The sequence below is a fragment of the Salmo salar genome, chromosome ssa03, assembly GCF_905237065.1.
Source record: "Salmo salar chromosome ssa03, Ssal_v3.1, whole genome shotgun sequence".
NCBI classification, from domain to species: Eukaryota; Metazoa; Chordata; class Actinopteri; order Salmoniformes; family Salmonidae; genus Salmo; species Salmo salar.
In genome coordinates, this window is record NC_059444.1 from 98,457,539 (window position 1) to 98,480,374 (window position 22,836).

At 44.4% G+C, this 22,836-nt stretch overlaps 1 protein-coding gene across 1 annotated transcript in view; it reads left to right on the forward strand.

Moving 5' to 3' along the window:
- The window catches only part of LOC123741767 (NACHT, LRR and PYD domains-containing protein 12-like), a gene marked incomplete at its 5' end in the record, with an annotated part of 98,487 nt that overhangs the window by 34,742 nt on the left and 40,909 nt on the right, over positions 1-22,836 (forward strand). Inside the window, one exon of the mRNA XM_045715951.1 lies at positions 18,249-18,422. Coding sequence (XP_045571907.1) covers positions 18,249-18,422 — 174 coding nt within the window. The remainder of the gene's footprint in view (positions 1-18,248; positions 18,423-22,836) is intronic.

Consider the following 22,836-nt stretch of genomic DNA (forward strand, 5'->3'; position numbering starts at 1 on the left):
TGGTCAGAGGAGTGCTCAGGCAGGTGTAAGGGAGTTTCCATCGGTGCGACGACGGTGGAGAGTCCAGACCAGGTTTCCACTGTGCGCATTCCCTCAGAATATGCCGATTTGGCTATCGCCTTCTGTATAAAGAGGGCGACCCGATTACCACCTCATCGACGAGGGGATTGCGTGATAAATCTCCAGGTAAACGCTGCACTTCCCAGGAGTCACGTGTACCCATTGTCACAGGAGGAGACGTTGGCTATGGAGACATATGTCACGGAATCTCTGAGACAGGGGTACATTCGGCCCTCCATGTCACCCGTCTCCTCGAGTTTCTTTTTCGTGAAGAAAAAGGATGGAGGGTTGCGTCCGTGCATTGATTATCGAGGTCTAAATTCCATCACAGTAGGGTTCAGTTACCCACTACCTCTCATCGCTACGGCGGTGGAATCATTTCACGGCGCGCGTTTTTTCACGAAACTGGACCTCAGGAGCGCTTACAATCTGGTGCGTATCCGGGGAGGAGACGAGTGGAAAACCGCATTCAGTACCACATCGGGCCACTATGAGTACCTCGTCATGCCGTATGGGTTAAAGAATGCTCCAGCTGTCTTTCAATCCTTTGTTGACGAGATTCTCAGGGACCTGCACGGGCAGGGGGTGGTGGTGTATATTGACGACATCCTGATTTATTCCGCCACCCGCGCCGCGCATGTCTCCCTGGTGCGCAAGGTGCTTGGGCGACTGCTGGAGAATGACCTGTACGTCAAGGCTGAGAAATGTGAGTTTTTCAAACGAGCCATTTCCTTCTTGGGGTATCGCATTTCCACCTCGGGGGTGGTGATGGAGGATGACCGCGTTAAAGCCGTGCGTAATTGGCCGACTCCGACCACGGTAAAGGAGGTGCAGCGGTTTTTAGGGTTTGCCAATTACTACCGGAGGTTTATCCGGGGCTTTGGTCAAGTTGCTGCTCCCATTACCTCACTGCTGAAGGGGGGTCCGGCGCGCTTGCGCTGGTCAGCAGAGGCGAACAGAGCGTTCAGTCGCCTGAAGGAGCTGTTTACCGTCGCTCCAGTGCTGGCTCATCCGGATCCCTCTTTGGCATTCATAGTGGAGGTGGACGCGTCCGAGACTGGGGTGGGGGCCGTGCTATCACAGCGCTCGGGCACGCCACCCAAACTCCGCCCGTGCGCTTTCTTTTCTAGGAAGCTAGGGCCGGCGGAGCAGAACTATGACGTGGGGGACAGGGAGTTGTTAGCTGTGGTCAAGGCTCTGAAGGTGTGGAGACATTGGCTTGAGGGGGCTAAGCACCCTTTCCTCATCTGGACTGACCACCGTAATCTCGAGTACATCCGGGCAGCTAGGAGACTGAATCCGCGTCAGGCCAGGTGAGCCATGTTCTTTACCCGTTTCCGGTTCACGATCTCTTATCGGCCAGGTTCACAGAACACGAAGGCCGACGCACTGTCCCGCCTATATGACACCGAGGAGAGGGCCATCGATCCGGCTCCCATTCTTCCAGCATCGTGTTTGGTAGCTCCGGTGGTATGGGAGTTGGACGCGGAGATCGAGCGGGCGTTACGGTCGGAACCTGCACCATCGCAGTGTCCGGCAGGTGTTCAGTACGTACCGCTTGGTCTCCATGATCGATTGATTCGATGGGCCCATAATCTCCCCTCTTCGGGTCCCCTGGGATCGAGAGGACAGTGCGGAACCTAAGGGGGAAGTACTGGTGGCCCACCTTGGGTAAGGACGTGCGGTTTTATGTTTCCTCCTGCTCGGTGTGCGCTCAGAGCAAGGCTCCTCGACACCTGCCTAGAGGGAAATTACACCCCCTCCCCGTTCCACAGAGGCCGTGGTCACACTTGTCAGTGGACTTCCTCACTGACCTTCCCGTATCTCAGGGGAACACCACTATCCTGGTCGTTGTGGATCGGTTCTCAAAGTCCTGTCGTCTCATCCCGTTGCCCGGTCTCCCTACGGCTCTGCAGACTGCGGAGGCCCTGTTTACCCATGTCTTCCGGCACTACGGGGTGCCCGAGGACATCGTTTCTGATCGGGGTCCCCAGTTCACGTCCAGAGTTTGGAGGGCGTTCATGGAATGTTTGGGGGTCTCGGTCAGCCTGACCTCGGGTTTCCACCCCGAGAGTAATGGGCAGGTGGAGAGGGTGAACCAAGAGGTGGGTAGGTTTCTTAGGACATATTGCCAGGACCGGCCCAGAGAATGGGCGAGATACGTGCCATGGGTAGAAATAGCCCAAAATTCTCTACGTCACTCATCAACCAACATGTCACCGTTCCAGTGCGTGTTGGGCTACCAGCCGGTCCTGGCTCCATGGCACCAGAGCCAGACCGAGGCTCCTGCGGTGGAGGATTGGGTGCAGCGCTCGAAGGACACTTGGAGAGCCGTCCAAGACGCACTCACAAAGGCGAGTGGACGGCAGAAGAAGAGCGCTGACCAGCATCGCAGTGAGACCCCTGTGTTTGCACCAGGGGATCGAGTCTGGCTCTCGGCTAGAAACCTGCCCCTCCGCTTGCCCTGCCGGAAGCTGGGCCCGCAGTGTGTAGGGCCGTTTAAAGTCCTGAGGAGGATAAACGAGGTGTGTTACCGGTTACAACTTCCATCTTACTACCGTATTAACCCCTCGTTTCATGTGTCTCTCCTCAGGCCGGTGGTGGCTGGTCCCATGCAGGAAGGTGAGGTGCCGGAGGTTCCTCCCCCCCGCTGGACATTGGGGGGTCCCCGGCGTATAAGATATGCGCCATTCTGGACTCCAGACTTCGGGGGGGGGGGGGGGGTGACAGTACCTCGTCGACTGGGAGGGGTACGGCGCGGAGGAGAGGTGCTGGGTACCCAGGAAGGACATTTTGGACCCCCCACTACTGAGGGAGTTCCTCCGGCTTCATGGGGATCGCCCTGCGTCTCGTCCTCTGGGTCGCCCTCGAGGTCGATGGCGGCGCGCTGCGGGAGCCGCGCGTCAGGAGGGGGGTACTGTCACGAATCCCACCGAAGGTGGCTCCCCTGCCTGCTCGGGCGGCTCTCGGCGGTCGTCGTCACCGACCTACTAGCCGCCGCTGATCCCTTTTTCCTTTTCGTTTGGTATGTCTTATTGTTTGCACCTGTTCCTCATTTGGGTCTTTTGATTTTGGTTATTTAAGCCCGGTTAGCCCGCCCAGTTGTGTGCGGGATTATTTAGCGTCAGGTTGTGTTTGTTGTATTTGGATGTGCTGGCGATCTACTACTGTTATATTTTATGCATGCTGTGCACCTGTTCTGGGCACGATGCATTTTTTCCACGCCGGTTGTGTTGTGTTTTGTTTAAATAAACACAAAGTTCCTTACCTCTGCTCTCTGCGCCTGACTCCTACCACCACTCCTAGCAACTACTGACACAGTAAGATTCGTGATTTCCTCATATGAAATTAAAAGTATGTTTTTAGCCTACGCAGTTACAAAATGGCTGTTGAATCTGTGACACATATTTCTCAGTAACATAAAATAAATGTCTTGGTATGTAGGAAAGACGGGAAGACTCTCGTAGGTCTAGGCTACCTACAAACTATTATAAGACTATGATCACTTATCATGCTGACTAGCCTGATGGTCACTGTGAACTGATCTGAACAGGTTTAGACTGGTCATCTATGATATGTAGGTTATATACAGTACATTCTCTGTCCTGCTACTGGTAGGACTATAACGTTATGTTGATCTGAACAGGTTTATTCTGGTCATCTATTATATGTAGGTTATATACAGTACATTCTGTGTCCTGCAACTCGTAGGACTATAACATTATGTGAACTGATCTGAACAGGTTTAGACTGGTCATCTATGTTATGTAGGCTAAAGCTGAGGTATAGACCTTTACCTACATATCACTAACAACCCACTACTATACATTATAACCTAGTCTACTTTACATAATATAACATCTACATATCACTAACAACCCACTACTATACATTATAACCTAGTCTACTTTACATAATATAACATCTACATATCACTAACAACCCACTACTATACATTATAACCTAGCCTACTTTACATAATATAACATCTACATATCACTAACAACCCACTACTATACATTATAACCTAGTCTACTTTACATAATATAACATCTACATATCACTAACAACCCACTACTATACATTATAACCTAGTCTACTTTACATAATATAACATCTACATATCACTAACAACCCACTACTATACATTATAACCTAGTCTACTTTACATAATATAACATCATGTAACATCAACATAACATCTCCACTACATGGAGAAAATGTGAAAAATATCAATCACAACTTCATATTCATGTGATGCATTAAATCACCTGACTGTTTGGATGTATCTGTTAGTTAATATTTTATTTCTAAGAGATAATTAATAGAACAATTGACCTTCAATAAATAGTTGTCACTGTGTTAACCACAACCAACATCCTGGATCTCTGTTTAGGGGTCAGTGCTCTAAAATGAGTCTCTCTGGGAAGAGAGAAGAGGGAGACCCTGCCTCTAAAATGAGTCTCTCTGGGGAGAGAGAGGAGGGGGGCCCTGCCTCTAAAATGCATCTCTCTGGGGGACATGACACCAAAGCTAAGAGGTGAGATAACAATTTTATGAATAATTTATTAAGTTTATTTCCAAAATAAATAGCTATCTTAAGATAAATGAACTTACTGTAAATCCCTCTGGATAAGAGCATCTGCTAAATCAGGGGTTCTCAATCCGGGGTCTGTGGAGGTACTGCAAGGGTTCCACGGCACCCTGACTGTACTCATTGCAATGTAAGACATTTGATAGAACTTTCACATGACACAACCACTTTGCCTACTCTTAATTTTTTCCTAATATAATGGAATGCATATTTTTTTTTAACAATTCTGATTGTTGTCACAAGCAGAATTTTGACAATTTTACCGTTATATCAACACACTTCACACCCGTTTAACAACTCTAAATAGCTTTGGCATAGTAGGCATCAAGTTCCTTGACAATAATGTTTTCTACAACGTTTTCATTGAACACATATTACGCCCTAGATGCCTTCAATTGCACAATTTATAGCCATGCCCAATTTAGGATTATTTTTGTAACAATGTGATGTTGCGCTCCAAAGGGATAACTTGAAATAACATGATGTAGATAATTAAATAATCTAAAGAAAAATGTGTTTGTTTTACGCTCTTAGAAAAGAAGGTTCCTTATAGAAGCGAAAAGGCTTCTATTTCTTCCTTAAAATACGGCTCAAAAAAATAAAGGGAACACTTAAACAACACATCCTAGATCTGAATGAAAGAAATAATCTTATTAAATACTTTTTTTTACATAGTTGAATGTGCTGACAACAAAATCACACAAAAATAATCAATGGAAATCCAATTTATCAACCCATGGAGCTCTGGATTTGGAGTCACACTCAAAATTAAAGTGGAAAACCACACTACAGGCTGATCCAACTTTGATGTAATGTCCTTAAAACAAGTCAAAATGAGGCTCAGTAGTGTGTGTGGCCTCCACGTGCCTGTATGACCTCCCTACAATGCCTGGGCATGCTCCTGATGAGGTGGCGGATGGTCTCCTGAGGGATCTCCTCCCAGACCTGGACTAAAGCATCCGCCAACTCCTGGACAGTCTGTGGTGCAACGTGGCATTGGTGGATGGAGCGAGACATGATGTCCCAGATGTGCTCAATTGGATTCAGGTCTGGGGAACGGGCGGGCCAGTCCATAGCATCAATGCCTTCCTCTTGCAGGAACTGCTGACACACTCCAGCCACATGAGGTCTAGCATTGTCTTTTATTAGGAGGAACCCAGGGCCAACCGCACAAGCATATGGTCTCACAAGGGGTCTGAGGATCTCATCTCGGTACCTAATGGCAGTCAGGCTACCTCTGGCGAGCACATGGAGGGCTGTGCGGCCCCCCCAAAGAAATGCCACCCCACACCATGACTGACCCACTGTCAAACCGGTCATGTTGGAGGATGTTGCAGGCAGCAGAACGTTCTCCACGGCGTCTCCAGACTCTGTCACGTCTGTCACATGTGCTCAGTGTGAACCTGCTTCATCTGTGAAGAGCACAGGGCGCCGGTGGCGAATTTGCCAATTCTTGATGTTCTCTGGCAAATGCCAAATCCCTGCACGGTGTTGGGCTGTAAGCACAACCCCCACCTGTGGACGTCGGGCCCTCATACCACCGTCATGGAGTCTGTTTCTGACCATTTGAGCAGACACATGCACATTTGTGGCCTGCTGGAGGTCATTTTGCAGAGCTCTGGTAGTGCTTCTCCTGCTCCTCCTTGCACAAAGGCGGAGGTAGCGGTCCTGCTGCTGGGTTGTTGAACTGCTACAGCCTCCTCCACGTCTCCTGATGTACTGGCCTGTCTCCTGGTAGCGCCTCCATGCTCTGGACACTACGCTGACAGACACAGCAAACCTTCTTGCCACAGCTCGCATTGATGTGCCATCCTGGATGAGCTGCACTACCTGAGCCACTTGTGTGGGTTGTAGACTCCGTCTCATGCTACCACTAGAGTGAAAGCACCGCCAGCATTCAAAGTGACCAAAACATCAGCCAGGAAGCATAGGAACTGAGAAGTGGTCTGTGGTCCCCACCTGCAGAACCACTCCTTTATTGTGGGTATCTTGCTAATTGCCTATAATTTCCACCTGTTGTCTATTCCATTTGCACAACAGCATGTGAAATTTATTGTCAATCAGTGTTGCTTCCTAAGTGGACAGTTTGATTTCACAGAAGTGTGATTGACTTGGAGTTACATTGTGTTGTTTAAGTGTTCCCTTTATTTTTTTGAGCAGTGTATATTGAATCACTTAAAGTGATATATATTTTTGGGTTTAGTGAAGAAGAACCTCTTGAGTTCTGATCAACGAAAGGTGAATGTTTTGAGGATGTGAACCCAGCAGCCCTACAACGGTCAGATCAATTCCTCCCGTTTTTTCCAGCCCCCGGCATGGGATATACACCAGCCACCTTTCGACCACAGGTCCAACTCCTGCCACAGAGCCAACTCCTTAGCCGCTGGGCGAAAACCTGAGTTAATCTTGGGAAATTAGCATAAATGAATCTGCCAAAATGAAGACAAAATGCTTTGGAGACATACAGTACATGGTATCACTTGTTACACATAAGTATTATACATAAATCTTTGCCAAAAGCACAAGACATATATTATTTATGGATTTATCATATCAAATATCAAAACATTATTTTTAACTACTACAAAGCATTTACATGTGGAGCAGGATCCACTGACTCGCTGCATTATTCTATAGTATTATCAAGACACCTGCTGTTAACTCTTAACTACTTAGGACAGCTCACGAGGTGTCCTAAATATCTACCGACTAGGTGGGACTAGAGACTAGAGACTTCATGCATAGCTTTAATTTATACTCATAAGTGTAAAATGTCTTTATTCTCAGCACTTATATGACCAATTCTCTACTCTGAGACGCTTTGTGGATATGGGCCCAGATCTCAAAATATTGTTTATAAAAAAACGTATAATGTTTGTTTAACATAATCATAAAAAAATGAATATTACTAATGTAACCCACTGTAAAGACTGGGTTTAGTTGATTGTGTTGCACTGCCCATTTCCGCGTTCTGGAACTGTCCGTGTCCACATACGGTGTGGCGCTCTTTTGGCTCCCAAACGGCTCTTTAAAAAAAAAAATGTTTTGATTTTTTTCAGGTCAAACAGTTTGCGACAGTTTGACTATGATTGATTTTAAAACAATTCAAAATAAATTATTAAATTAAATCATACTCTACCTTAACCACAATGATTTTTAAAAAATGCATTGGTTTGTAATGCTATTAAACATTTGCATTTAAAGTATAACATTTTAATGTATATAAACAAAGTGCATATAAATCTAACCATTCAAAAGGAATACAATCTGAACAGCATAATAATAGAATATTGCACCATATCAAAGAAAAATAAATAACAATGTGCAAAACTGCAGCATCCCACTTAAAACATTAAACTGGTCCCTCTTTTCTCTCTCTTGTGGTGGCTAATTTCTGCATTATCAAACGAGGAGAGTTACAAACACACCAGTCCGAGTTAAACTACGTCTTTAATAGTTAAGATACTTTTGCAAAAGTACTTGACCCCCAATAATGCACTCTCTCGAATGAACCATTGAATGAGGTAATTACACAATGGCTACATAGATATTTTATAGCAAAGATACACCCCCTTCAACGTACATTGACAAACCACAGATACTTAGTAACAGTTCACAAAGGTTACGTTTTGTATGACAGATATCCATAAAACACAGCAGACAGTAACTGCTATGTCAACCTTAGAACCGTCCCTCCCTGGTACGGTATAGAACGAAAACACCATTTCATCCAATGGCATATATCAATTGTCAACTCTAGATACTCCCATCTCAAGCAAACCCCCTCTTGACCCTACTCCTGGACAGGCTCACTGGGGAGTGAGCCTCTAGGCCATATATTATCACAGGATAAGTGTGAGATCTAAGAGAGGACATACAAAGGTCCAGTTACTGCCATAAACCTCCCCACAATAAAGAAAAGGAGGGAGTGACTTGCTCACAGACATTGTGGAGACAAGTCATTGGTTCCCCATTAATCACGCCATCCCTTCACATGGTTTAAGAATAAGTAAAGACACATTCCCATGATGACAAATCTGATCTCTTGTAACGGCCGTCGTCAGAATTAGACCAAGGTGCAGCGGAGGATGTGTTCATCATTAGAATTTTAATTAAAAAGAGAACATTTTACAAAAATGAAACAAAAACGACCAGAAACAGTCCTGTCAGGAAAACACACTAACAGAATACAATTACCCACAAAACCCAAAGGAAAAACATGCTCCTTATGTGTGACTCCCAATCAGCAACAACGAACTTCAGCGGTGTCTGATTGGGAAACACACACAGCCCAAAACAAAGAAATACAAAAAACTTAGAAAACGAACACAGAACGCCCACCCAATGTAACACCCTGGCCTAACCAAAATAAAGAACAAAAAACCCCTCTCTATGGCCAGGGCGTTACAGTACGCCCCCAAGGTGCGGACTCTGGCCGCAAAACCTGACACTGAAGGGGAGGGTCCGGGTGGGCCTTCTTACGGCGGCGTCTCAGGTGCGGGACGTGGCCTCTGCTCCACCCTCGGCGTCGCCCTCTTAGGTGGCGCACCTGGCCGCGCCGAAGGTCTGGTGGGCGACCCTGACTGCGCCCGGCTGGCGGGCGACCCTGGTTGCGCCCGGCTGGTGGGCGGTGATGGTTGCGCCCGGCTGGCGGGTGACCCTGGTTGCACCCGGCTGGCGGGCGGTGATGGCTGCGCCTGGCTGGCGGGCGGCGAAGGCTGCGCCCGGCTGGCGGGCGGCGATGGCTGCGCCCGGCTGGCGGGCGTCCCTGGCGGCTCCGGCGACACTGACCCAGGATTCACCAGGCTGAGGAGACATTTAAGAGACCTGGCCCTAGGCGCAGGCACAGGCTGGCGGGCGGCTTTGGACCGGCGGGCGGCTCTGGCGGCTTTGGACCGGCGGGCGGCTCTGGCAGCTCCGGACAGGCGGGCGGCTCTTGCGGCTCCGGACAGGCGGGCGGCTCTGGCGGCTCCGGACAGGCGGGCGGCTCTGGCGGCCCCGGACAGGCAGGCGGCTCTGGCGGCTCCAGACAGGCGGGCGGCTCTGGCGGCTCCGGACTGGTGGGCAGCTCTGGCAGCTCCGGACTGGCGGCAGCTCTGGCGGCTCTGGACTGGCGAGACCCACTGGAGGCCTAGTCATAGGAGGCAGCACAGGAGAGACCAGGATGGGGAGACCCACTGGAGGCCTGGTCCGTGGATCCGGCACAGGAGAGACCAGGATGGGGAGACCAACTGGAGGCCTGGTTCCTGTTAGGATGCACAGGCTTAACCAGGATGGGGAGACCCACTGGAGGCCTGGTCCGAGGAGGATGCACAGGATAATCCCGGCTGTGGGGGAGCACTGGAGTTCTGGTACGGACGCTCTTTACCCACACTCCAGGCTGAATGCCCACTTTGGCCCGGCATGGGCGGAGAGCAGGCATTGGGCAAACTGGACCCTCCCAGCGCCCTGGAGACACAGTGCGCAGAGCCGGTGCAGGATACCCTGGCCCGACAAGGCGCACTGGAGACCAGACGCGCTGAGCTGGCACAACCCGTCCTGGCTCGATGCCTGCCCTCGCATGGCACTTGCGGGGGGGTGGTATGTAGCGCACCGAGCTTTGAACGCGCACTGGGGACACCGTGCGCTCCATAGCATAACACGGTGTCTTACCAGTACCACGCTGCTTCCGGTAAGCACGGGGAGTTGGCTCAGGTCTACCGCCTGACTCCGCCAATCTCCCCGTGTGCCCCCCCCCCAAAAAAAAATTGGGGGCTGCCTCTCGTTTCTGCTGCGCTCCCTTTCCTCATACCAGCGCCTCTCAGCTCTCGCCGCCTCGATCTCCCATTGCGGGCGGCGATAATCCCCAGCTTGAGCCCATGGTCCTTTCCCGTCCAGGATTTCCTCCCAAGTCCACGAATCCTGAACGCTCATCTCCTGGCGCTTCTCCTTCCTCCGCTGCTTGGTCTGTTGTTGGTGGGTAATTCTGTAACGGCTGTCGTCGGAAGAAGACCAAGGTGCAGCGGAGTTAGTGTTCATCATAGACGTTTAATTGACGAAAGAACACTATACAAAAAAACAGGAAAAACAACAGCCAAACAGTACTGACAGGTAACACACTGAACAGAAACAATTACCCACAAAACCCAAAGGAAAAACATGCTCCTTATGTGTGACTCCAAATCAGCAACAACGAACTTCAGCTGTGCCTGATTTGGAGCCACACACGGCCCAAAACAAAGAAATACATTTTTTTTTAAAAAGGAACATAGAACGCCCACCCAATGTAACACCCTGGCCTAACCAAAATAAAGAACAAAAAAAAAACTCTCTATGGCCAGGGCGTTACACCTCTCCCCTCTCTGGGCCCCAAGTGTCTGAGCCCCAGCTAAGGGAGACGTGCAACTGAAAAGACACCAGTGTCCAATGGACACTTTCTAATGACAAGTACCTCAAATAAGCATATTATACTTATAAAACATCTTAATTATCTATGTTACCCAACTAATTCTGATTCGTCCACAGCACTCTTCTTTATTGCCATGTTATAAACAGCAGCACATAGCAATGCTGACCATATTTTGCTTTTATGAGAGCAAGCTCATGCAAGCTGCCTCACTTTCGAGGGGCTGATGCGGTTTCTTCTCTCAATAATTATTTGTCCCATTTTTGAGAAGACCCTCTCAGAGGGAACGGATGAGGCCACTATGCAGAGTCTCCCTGTCATGACTTTAGTAAGCCGTGGGTAGACAGAGGCCTTGTTCTTCCACCAGCTCAGAGGATCTGCAGATCTTTGGAGGAGGGTCTCCACCAAATAGGATCGGACCTCCATTATGGCATCTGCTGAGGGATTCCTTCGTGCTGCATACCCAGTTGCTCTCTCGTCAAACAGCATCCAAACAGCAGACGTTTGTGGCACTACTGCTGGTGCTTCTGCTCCATCTGATCCCTCTTCTTCCTGTTTCCCTGGTACCTGATTCAGCTGACTGCTGGGGCTGTCCCTCCCTGCTAATGAGATTATTGTCACATCCTGACCAGTAATAGGGGTTATTTTGTTATTGTAGTTTGGTCAGGACGTGGCAGGGGGGTTTTGTTTTATGTGGTTCAGGGTGTGTTTGTGTATGTGTTCATGTAGAGGGGGTATTTGGTTTATATGGTTCAGGGTGGTTGTTTATGTAGAGGGGTATTTGATTTATTAGTCCAGGGTTTTGGTTATTGTTCTATGTCAGTTTAGTTCTATGTTCAGTCTAGTCGTTTGTATTTCTATGTTTAGTTAATTGGTGTTGGGGCCTTCAGTTGGAGGCAGCTGTCTATCGTTGCCTCTGATTGAAGGTCCTATAAATAGGTATGTGTTTTGTCATGGGATTTTGTGGGAGATTGTTGCTGTGTATAGCTTTGTGCCTTACCGGCCTGTTCTTTGTCGTCGTGTTTTTGTATACGTGTTTGTTTTGGTTTTTCCTTCTTTATCCTTTAATAAAAGAAGATGAGTATACATTTTCCCGCTGCGTCTTGGTCTAAACCCTACGACAACCGTTACAGTTATTCTTTGAAGAGCCTCATCAATTGCTCTGGCATCACTGAAGGCTAACATCTTAAACCTGGGGTCAAGTGCAGCGTTTCTGATAGCACGTGATTATATTCCATTCTGTGGAACTTTCTGTCCATTGATGAACATAGGGTTTCCATCAACTCTGTCACATGTCCTGTGGATACATTTGCTTCTCTCTGGCGGCTGAATGTGATTCGCGCAGACCCTTACACAGGAGTATCATTTTTGAAGCTGTCACATAGCTGAAAAGAGAGAACAGTAACTTAATAGTTCTGTTTCATGTTTTGTCTACTGATTCTACATTCTCATCTACTGCTCATATACATATATAATACTGGATTAAATAATGATGTAGTAATAACTGCTTACTGTACCTCACTGATCTCCACAGTGACCTGCTCCAGGACTCTGCACAACTCCTCCACCACCTCCCATTCCTCTTGGGTCAGAGCATCAACAGGGGTATTGACAATGGCCAGGGTAGAGATGATGGCATCGTTTGACTCAAGAAACCGCTTCAACATATAAAATGTTAAATTCCTCTTTGTTGTGCAGTCTTGTTTAGGCCTCAGCTCAGGCATCCCCATCTGACGTTGTGTAGACTTGTTTTTCAGCATCTACTGTGATCCTGTGGAAGTATTCAGCAGCTGCTTTCACTTTGTCCACAGTGGGCTTCATCACCTTCAGAGCATCTCTTACAATCAGGTTAATTGTGTGGGCAAGACATGGATGATGGGTCCATTTAAAAATGTTCATGGCTTTGGTTATGTTAGCTGCATTGTCGCTAACACAACAGACAGCTTTTCCATCTACTTGCCATTCTCTGGCCACTCTCAACAGTTCCTCTGTCAAGTTCTCTGAGGTGTGTCTGTCGCTTAACTCAAAGCAGTCCAGAAGACAGCTAGACATTGAAAAATCTTCACTGAAGTGATATGTAACCGACATGTAAGAAGTGGTTACCCTTGATGTCCAGCAGTCAGTGGTAAGGCAAACTGCAGTAGCTTTTTGGACTCTTTCCCTCAATGAAGCCTGTGTGCTCTCGTACAGCTGTGGAATAAGTGATTTTGAAAGGGTTTTCCTACTTGGAATTGGTTACATTGGATTTAGACTATTGCAATAATTTCTAAAACGTCTGTCCTCCACGATCAAAAATGTATGGAAATCGGTGGCAATCATTTTAGCTAATGCAATATCAATTTGCCTTGTTTTGCCTCAGACATAGACTTTGGCATAAACTGGTCCATAGAAGACTGCATTTCTGTGGGTCGCGGAGTAGGCCTACTTGACTGAGTTGTTTCTTCTACCTGTTAAATCCCGTGGCGGGCTTCTCCCTCTCTCGTTGACGGATGCTGGCTATCTCTGTCCGGTTCTCCTCTTTTCACTAGATGGACGGTATCTTAAGTGTTTAACCTCTGTATCCGAAGACCAAACTTTTTAATATTATTTTCGGGGCGCCACAAACAGACTGGACACATGATCATTTTTCTGATGATAACTAGTTCATTGAAACCACCAGTGAGCCCAGCTTCATAATATTACGTTATGTCCCTTGTGATTTAGTAATGGCTAAAAAAACAGGCCTTATTTTAGGTCATTTTTCACCCTATTAGTTCTATCGAGCAACACTTTTTTTGACAACTTATTGTTTCTAAATGGCTGCTGGGTAATTTGATATCCATCAACATTTTCATTCGTAGGCATTGAATTGAGCAAATGTTGTGCAGGTTCAGTGAGTTGCAAACCAAGTGGATAGGTCTAGCTCATTGATTTGTAGATCTGACACAGTTGCTACCTCAGATTATGAGCCTAGCAAGTGTCATGAATGAGTTATGTCATACCTGCAGAAGGCCACTATTTTTTACCTTATAAACCCGAAACCTAAAAATCAATCAAATGTATTCATAAAGCCCTTTTTACATCAGCAGATGTCACAAAGTGCTATGCAGAAACTCTAACCCTAGGTATAACCTATTTTTGCCTTAACCCTAACCCCTAACCTACATACAAACTTTTTTAGCCGTAACTCTACGTATAACCTACTTCAACCCTAACCCCTAACCCTAGGTATAACCTATTTTAGCCTTAACCCTAATTCTAGGGTAGGGTAGCCGAGAACACTTTTAGAAACTAGTTTAGTAATAACATTATGTTAGTAAATACAATTATTGTACTAAATAGCATTTTGATTATTTTGTTAATCAAAACCTGTCTAAGCATTTTTTTGTTTTGTTAATTTCATATATTATTGCAAGGCAGAACACTTGATAAACAAGCCACATTATTTTTATTTTTCAAATGTGCTTTGAACTGTGACCTCTATGTGAGTAACCTCTATGAGAAGGTCCAGCAATTGGTGTGGGGCAGGTTTGAGACTGATCTAAGGAATTAACCAGAAAAATACACTTTATTTCTCAGCTGCCTCACCAATGTCTGTTCCTGAATTAATAACTTTTAACCTCTATGGGCTAGGTGGGACGCAAGCGTCCCACCCGTGGTGCACTCCATCAACAGCAGGTGCATTTCAAGAGCGTCAAATTTGAATCCAAATAAATGTCAAAATTCAAATTTTTCAAACATACAACTATTTTACACCCTTTCAAAGATAAACATCTCCTTAATCTAACCACGTTTTACGATTTCAAAAAGGTTTTACGGCGAAAGCATAAATTTAGAGTATGTTAGGACAGTACATTTACAAGAGTTGTGTGTAATGTTTTGTCAATTCAAAGACAGGGTCACCAAAACCATAAAACCAGCTAAAATGATGCACTAACCTTTTACAATCTCCATCAGATGACACTCCTAGGACATTATGTTAGACAATGCATGCATTTTTACTTCTATCAAGTTCATATTTATATCCAAAAACAGCGTTTTACTATGGCATTGATGTTGAGGAAATCGTTTCCCTCCAATAACCGGCAGTTAAGTCAGCACCACAAATTAAATAATTAAAATTAGAAAACATTGGTAAAATATTATATTGTCATTTAAAGAATTATAGATTTACATCTCTTGAACGCAATCAACTTGCCAGATTTAAAAATAACCTTACTGGGAAATCACACTTTGCAATAATCTGAGCACTGCGCCCAGAAAAATACGCGTTGCGATACAGACTAGCCGTCATGTTGGGGAGATCTAAAATCGAAAATACTATGTAAATAATCCATTACCTTTGATTCTCTTCATCAGATGTCACTTCCAGGTATCACAGGTCCATAACGAATGTAGTTTTGTTCAAAAAAGCTCATCATTTATGTCCAAAAATCTCCGTCTTGTTAGCACATGATCTAAGCCCGCCGGACTTCACTTCATGAACGAGGGGAAAAATATATTTACGTTCGTTCAAACATGTCAAACGTTGTATAGCATAAATCATTAGTGCCTTTTTTAACCAGAACATGAATAATATTCAAGGTGGACGAATGCATTCTCTTTTATAACGTATTGGAACGAGGGTACCCAACATGAACTCGCGCGCCAGGTGTCTAATGGGCCATCATCGTTCCATGGCTCTTGTTCGGTCAGATCTCCCTCCAGAAGACTCAAAACACTTTGTAAAGGCTGGTGACATCTAGTGGAAGCAATAGGAAGTGCCAAAATATTCCTCAGCCCCTGTGTTTTTCAATGGCATAGGTTTAAAGGTAATACAACACATCAGGTATCCACTTCCTGTCAGAAAATGTCTCAGGGTTTTGCCTGCCAAATGAGTTCTGTTATACTCACAGACACCATTCAAACAGTTTTAGAAACTTTAGGGTGTTTTCTATCCATATATAATAAGTATATGCATATTCTAGTTACTGGGTAGGATTAGTAACCAGATTAAATCGGGTACATTTTTTTATCCAGCCGTGCAAATACTGCCCCCTAGCCCTAACAGGTTTTAATTGCTAAATATTTCCAATAGATGGCAGCATAAGACCACGAAGCATCAGTTATAGGCTACAAGCAGCAATATGATTGACATAAAATAGTATGCAATAACAGACTATATGTCCCATGATTTTCTAAAATGGTTACATTACTTTAGTTAGCTATATATCTCGTATTAGGCCTGTGTTACTTTTGGGAGAGCAAAACAAATGTGACTATAGCAGGTGTTGAACCCCGGGTAAAATATCACTAGTCAGAACCTCAACCTTAGTATACATGCGTTATAAAAAATCATGTTAATATCTGATATTGCGAGTAAACAACCTCGGAATAGAAAAGACAAGTCTTCCAGACCTCCAATAAATTACATCATTCAACCCTCCCGGTTAGCAAATTTACCTCAACATGCCCCTCGAGAAGGCAGAGTGACGACACAAGCTTTTTAGCGAGGCTGAGTTGACTACTAGCGGGAGAAGGCAGAGCAGGTTGATGAATTTGACAATGAATGTACATGGAAGAGGTGACTAAATTAATGTTCAGGCTTATTGATAATCATCCTTATATTACGTCACAGTAATCAGTTAAATGCTTTTTCAGTCCTTCCTATTGCGTTAGCAGTGTGAAAAGGGACAGAAAGAAGCTCACACAGGAGTTTTCCTGTGATGGGGAGTGGTGGTGTATCCAGGGAGAAAACTAAACTTATCTTCTGAAATGTAATTTGTGGTCTTATGCTGCCATCTATTGGGATTATGTAGCAACTGCAGTAGTACTGAATAATGTGTAATTCCTTACTAAAGTAGTAATTACTAAGAATTGTCAAATATAAAATCTTTTAGTTCATCTTACCACTTACAACCAAAACCACTTATATCATAACAAACAATGAAACTGACATAAACCAAAAACAACATACATTTATTTAATTATAAATATATATATATATATATATATATATATATATATATAAAAAAAAAGACAAGAGTGTGACTTGTCTTTTTATATAGAGTTATATATATATATATATAACTATTTATTTAGATGGGTGACGTTATCTGCCAAAGTAACAGCCCTGTAGACAAAGAAGAGCTCTCCAGTAGATACCAAAATGTTCAAAGGCCATTTTCTCAAAAATGAGGTTACAAGTTTATCAACATTCAAAGCAGAATGACTTTCCCATTGTTCCTCAACTGTAGTGTATGATATACCATTTTATAGCCCTGAGTCTCTACTTTTATCCAATGTAAAAAACACTTTTTCAAATTTTGCTACATAAGACAAAATTCAGCCGTTTGGTCACATTTGAGGGTGAGGCAGATATATAACAATTTGCGGAAAAAAACATTATTATTTGTCCCTCTGAAATGACACCATCAAGTGATAGATTTTGAACAAATGCATGTCTGTCATTGAACAACCCTATGCCTTGATTATCTAGTGAAAAAAAATATATTTTCTTTCATAATTTCTTTAAACAATTAATTTACAAACGTTTCAGAAAATGGATATATAGCATTTAAGAATGAATCTCTTATGTTTCCCCATCTGAGCTCAGAGTAGATGAGAGATGTTATGTTTGTCTGTTTTGTTGAAGCCCAATCAAGCAGGAGAGACCAGCCTCCCCTGTTCCCAGCTGTGTGTCCATGAAGAATGACTCGTCTATGTATCTACCTATATGGTTAAAGAGGAATGTGGGCTGTACCAGGACAAGATGTACTGCTTTGTTCATCTGAGCATTCAGGAGTTTCTGGCTGCTGTATATGTGTTCCTCTCATTCATCAACAACAATGAGAATCTAATGGACAAACTGCAAACAAAAGATGACCCTGACGTTACTTTCTACAAGAGTGCTGTGGATAAAGCCTTACAAAGTGAGACAGGAAACCTGGACCTTTTCCTCCGCTTCCTTCTGGGCCTCTCACTGGAGTCCAATCAGAAGCACTTACGAGGTCTACTGACAAAGACAAGACGCAGCTCACAGAGCCATGAAGAAACAATCAAGTACATCAAGGAGAAGATCAGGGAGAATCCCTCTCCAGAGAGGAGCATCAATCTGTTCCACTGTCTGAATGAACTGAATGACCATTCTCTAGTGAGAGAATAAACCAAATGCATCTGCCATTGTCCTTCTACGCTACTGGTGTTAAAATCAACAGTGTGTTTGTGAAGTCATGATGATCTCTTTGTCAGGCTGTCAGGCTGTGGAGTCACAGAGGAAGACTGTGCTTCTCTGGCCTCAGCTCTGAGGTCAAACCCCTCACACCTGAGAGAGCTGGATCTGAGTAAAAATGACCTGAAGTATTCAGGAGTGAAGCTGCTCTCTGCTGGACTGGGGAATCCCCACTGTAAACTGGAGACTCTGAGGTCAGTATTTCTGTAGTTGGTCAACAAGTGATAACTGTTCACCAGATCCACATGTGTTTACCAGACACACATAGTCCACACCATATGTGTTTGGACAGTGAAGCTTACAGTTTTAAATTTGGTGCTATGCTCCAGCATTTTGGATTTGAGATAGAATGTTTCATATTTGTCAACAGTACAGAATGTCAGCTTTTATTTGCGGTTTATGGTGAGAGGTTATTATGTTTTGTTGTAGCCTCTGTAACTCTCTCACTAATTATTATTAATGATTTATTCATGATCTTTCTCAATCATGACAGTCACAGGCTTGAACAATCACAAATTAACTGTGTGTATGTGTGTGTTTGTGTGTGTCACTCATAGAACACACACACAGGACACACACACACAGGGCACCCCGACACACACACACACACACACACTGGACACACACTTTACACACACACACACACACACACACACTGGACACACACACGCACACACACTGGACACACACACTGGACACACACACGCACACACACACACTGGACACACACACACTCACACACTGGACACACACAAACACAGTGGACACAGACACACTGGACACACACACGCTGGACACACACTGGACACACACACACTGGATGGTCGCCTCGCTTCAAGTCCTTAGGAAACTATGCAGTAATTCGTTTTTTTATGTATTTTTTCTTACATTGTTAGCCCAGAAAATCTTAAGTGTTATTACATACAGCCTTGAAGAACTATTGGATATAAGAGCAACGTCAACTTACCAACATTACAACCAGGAATACAACTTTCCCGAAGCGGATCCTTTGTTCGAACCTCCACCCTGGACATTGGATCTAAACCCAGAGGCCGACCCAAAACAACGTCAACGCAGGAGAGGCAGACTGAGCGACCTCCTGGTCAGACTTAGAAGGCAAGCACAACACCCACCGCTTTCGCGCATATTACTCGCCAATGTCCAGTCTCTAGACAACAAAATGTCCTGTCTCTAGACAACAAGGTGGACAAAATTAGGGCACGAGTTGCCTTCCATGGAGACGTCAGAGATTATAACATTATCTGTTTCACGGAAACATAGCTCACTCGGGAAATGTTGTCAGAGTCGGTACAGCTACTGGGTTTCTTCATGCGTCGCACCGACAGAAACAAACATCTCTCTGGTAAGAAGAAGGGCAGGGGTGTATGACTCATGATTAGCGACTCATGGTGTAATCAGAACAACATACAGTCCTTTTGTTCACCCGACCTAGAATTCCTTTCAATCAAATGCCGACCACATTAACCTCTCTGGGCGAGGTGGGACGCTTGCGTCCCACCTACTCAACAGCCAGTTGAATCCCGTGGCGCGTTATTCAAATACCTTAGAAATGCTATTACTTCAATTTCTCAAACATATGACTATTTTACAGCATTTTAAAGACAGACTCTCGTTAATCTAACCACACTGTCCGATTTCAAAAAGGCTTTACAACGAAAGCAAAACATTAGATTATGTCAGCAGAGTACCCAGCCAGAAATAATCAGACACCCATTTTTCAAGCTAGCATATAATGTCACATAAACCCAAACCATAGCTAAATGCAGCACTAACCTTTGATGATCTTCATCAGATGACAATCTTAGGACATTATGTTATACAATACATGCATGTCTGTTCAATCAAGTTCATATTTATATCAAAAAACAGCTTTTTACATTAGCAGGTGACTAGCATGTGACTAGCATTCCCACCGAACACTTCCGGTGAATTTACTAAATTACTCACGATAAACGTTCACAAAAAACATAACAATTATTTTAAGAATTATAGATACAGAACTCCTCTATGCATTCGATATGTCCGATTTTAAAATAGCTTTTCGGTGAAAGCACATTTTGCAATATTCTAAGTAGATAGCCCGGCATCACAGGGCTAGCTATTTAGACACCCAGCAAGTTTAGCATTCACCAAAGTCAGATTTACTATAAGAAAAATGTTATTACCTTTGCTGTCTTCATCAGAATGCACTCCCAGGACTTCTACTTCAATAACAAATGTTGGTTTGGTCCCAAATAATCGATTGTTATATCCAAATAGCGGCGTTTTGTTCGTGCGTTCAAGACACTATCCGAAAGGGTAAATAAGGGTTACGAGCACGGCGCATTTCGTGACAAAAAATGTCTAAATATTCCATTACCGTACTTCGAAGCATGTCAACCGCTGTTTAAAATCAATTTTTATGCCACTTTTCTCGTAAAAAAAAGATAATATTCCGACCGGCAAAGCCTGTTTACATTCAACGAGAGAGAAAGTAAAAGCATGGGATCCCCTCGTGCACGAGCCTTAGTCTGACGGCCCTCTGATTGGCCACTATCCAAACGTGATAATGTGTTTCAGCCTGGGGCTGCCTCGATATCATTCAGCTTTTTCCCGGGTTCTGAGAGCCTATGGGAGCCGTAGGAAGTGTCACGTTACAGCAAAGATCCTCAGTCTTCAATAAAAAGAGCCAAGATGAACAAGAACTTGTCAGGCAGGCCACTTCCTGTTCAGAATCTTCTCAGGTTTTTGCCTGCCATATGAGTTCTGTTATACTCGCAGACACCATTCAAACAGTTTTAGAAACTTTAGGGTGTTTTCTATCCAAAGCCAATAATTATATGCATATTCTAGTTACTGGGCAGGAGTAGTAACCAGATTAAATCAGGTACGTTTTTTATCCGGCCGTGTAAATACTGCCCCCTAGCCCTAACAGGTTAACTCGCAAGAGAATTCTCTTCGATTAGTCACAGCCGTGTATATTCTCCCCCCCAATCAGATACCTCGACGGCCTTCAAAGAACTTCACTTGACTCTTCACTGGCTGAATTTATTGTAGCTTGGGATTTTAACAAAGCTAATTTGAGAACAAGCCTACCTAAATTCTACAATCACATTGACTGCAGTACCCGCTCGAGCAAAACACTGGATTACTGCTACTCTAACTACCGTGATGCATACAAGGCCCTCCCCCCGCCCTCCTTTCGGCAAATCTGACCACGACTTCATCTTGCTCCTACCATCCAAAAGGCAGAAACTCAAACAGGATGTACCCGTGACTAGAACCTTTCAACTCTGGTCTGACCAATCAGAATCCATGCTTCAAAATTGTTTTGATCACGCGGACTGGGAAATGTTCCGGGAAGCCTCAGATAATAACCTGTTGGGTCTAGGGGGCAGCATTTGCACGTCTGGATAAAAAAAATGTACCCGATTTAATCTGGTTACTAATCCTACCCAGTAACTAGAATATGCATATACTTATTATATATGGATAGAAAACACTCTAAAGTTTCCAAAACTGTTTGAATGGTGTCTGTGAGTATAACAGAACTCATTTGGCAGGCAAAACCCTGAGACATTTTCTGACAGGAAGTGGATACCTGATGTGTTGTATTGACTTTAAACCTATCCCATTGAAAAACACAGGGGTTTAGGAATATTTTGGCACTTCCTATTGCTTCCACTAGATGTCACCAGCCTTTACAAAGTGTTTTGAGTCTTCTGGAGGGAGATCTGACCGAACAAGAGCCATGGAACGATGATGGCCCATTAGACACCTTGCGCCGCGAGTTCATCTTGGGTACCCTCGTTCCAATACGTTATAAAAGAGTATGCATTCGTCCACCTTGAATATTATTCATGTTCTGGTTAAAAAAGGCCCTAATGATTTATGCTATACAACGTTTGACATGTTTGAACGAACGGAAATATATTTTTTCCCCTCGTTCATGACGAGAAGTCCGGCTGGCTTACATCATGTGCTAACGAGACGGAGATTTTTGGACATAAATGATGAGCTTTTTTGAACAAAACTACATTCGTTATGGACCTGTGATACCTGGAAGTGACATCTGATGAAGAGAATCAAAGGTAATGGATTATTTACATAGTATTTTCGATTTTAGATCTCCCCAACATGACGTCTAGTCTGTATCGCAACGCGTATTTTTCTGGGCGCAGTGCTCAGATTATTGCAAAGTGTGATTTCCCAGTAAGGTTATTTTTAAATCTGGCAAGTTGATTGCGTTCAAGAGATGTAAATCTATAATTCTTTAAATGACAATATAATATTTTACCAATGTTTTCTAATTTTAATTATTTAATTTCTGACGCTGACTTGACTGCCGGTTATTGGAGGGAAACGATTTCCTCAACATCAATGCCATAGTAAAACGCTGTTTTTGGATATAAATATGAACTTGATAGAACTAAAAATGCATGCATTGTCTAACATAATGTCCTAGGAGTGTCATCTGATGGAGATTGTAAAAGGTTAGTGCATCATTTTAGCTGGTTTTATGGTTTTGGTGACCCTGTCTTTGACTTGACAAAACATTACACACAACTCTTGTAAATGTACTGTCCTAACATACTCTAAATTTATGCT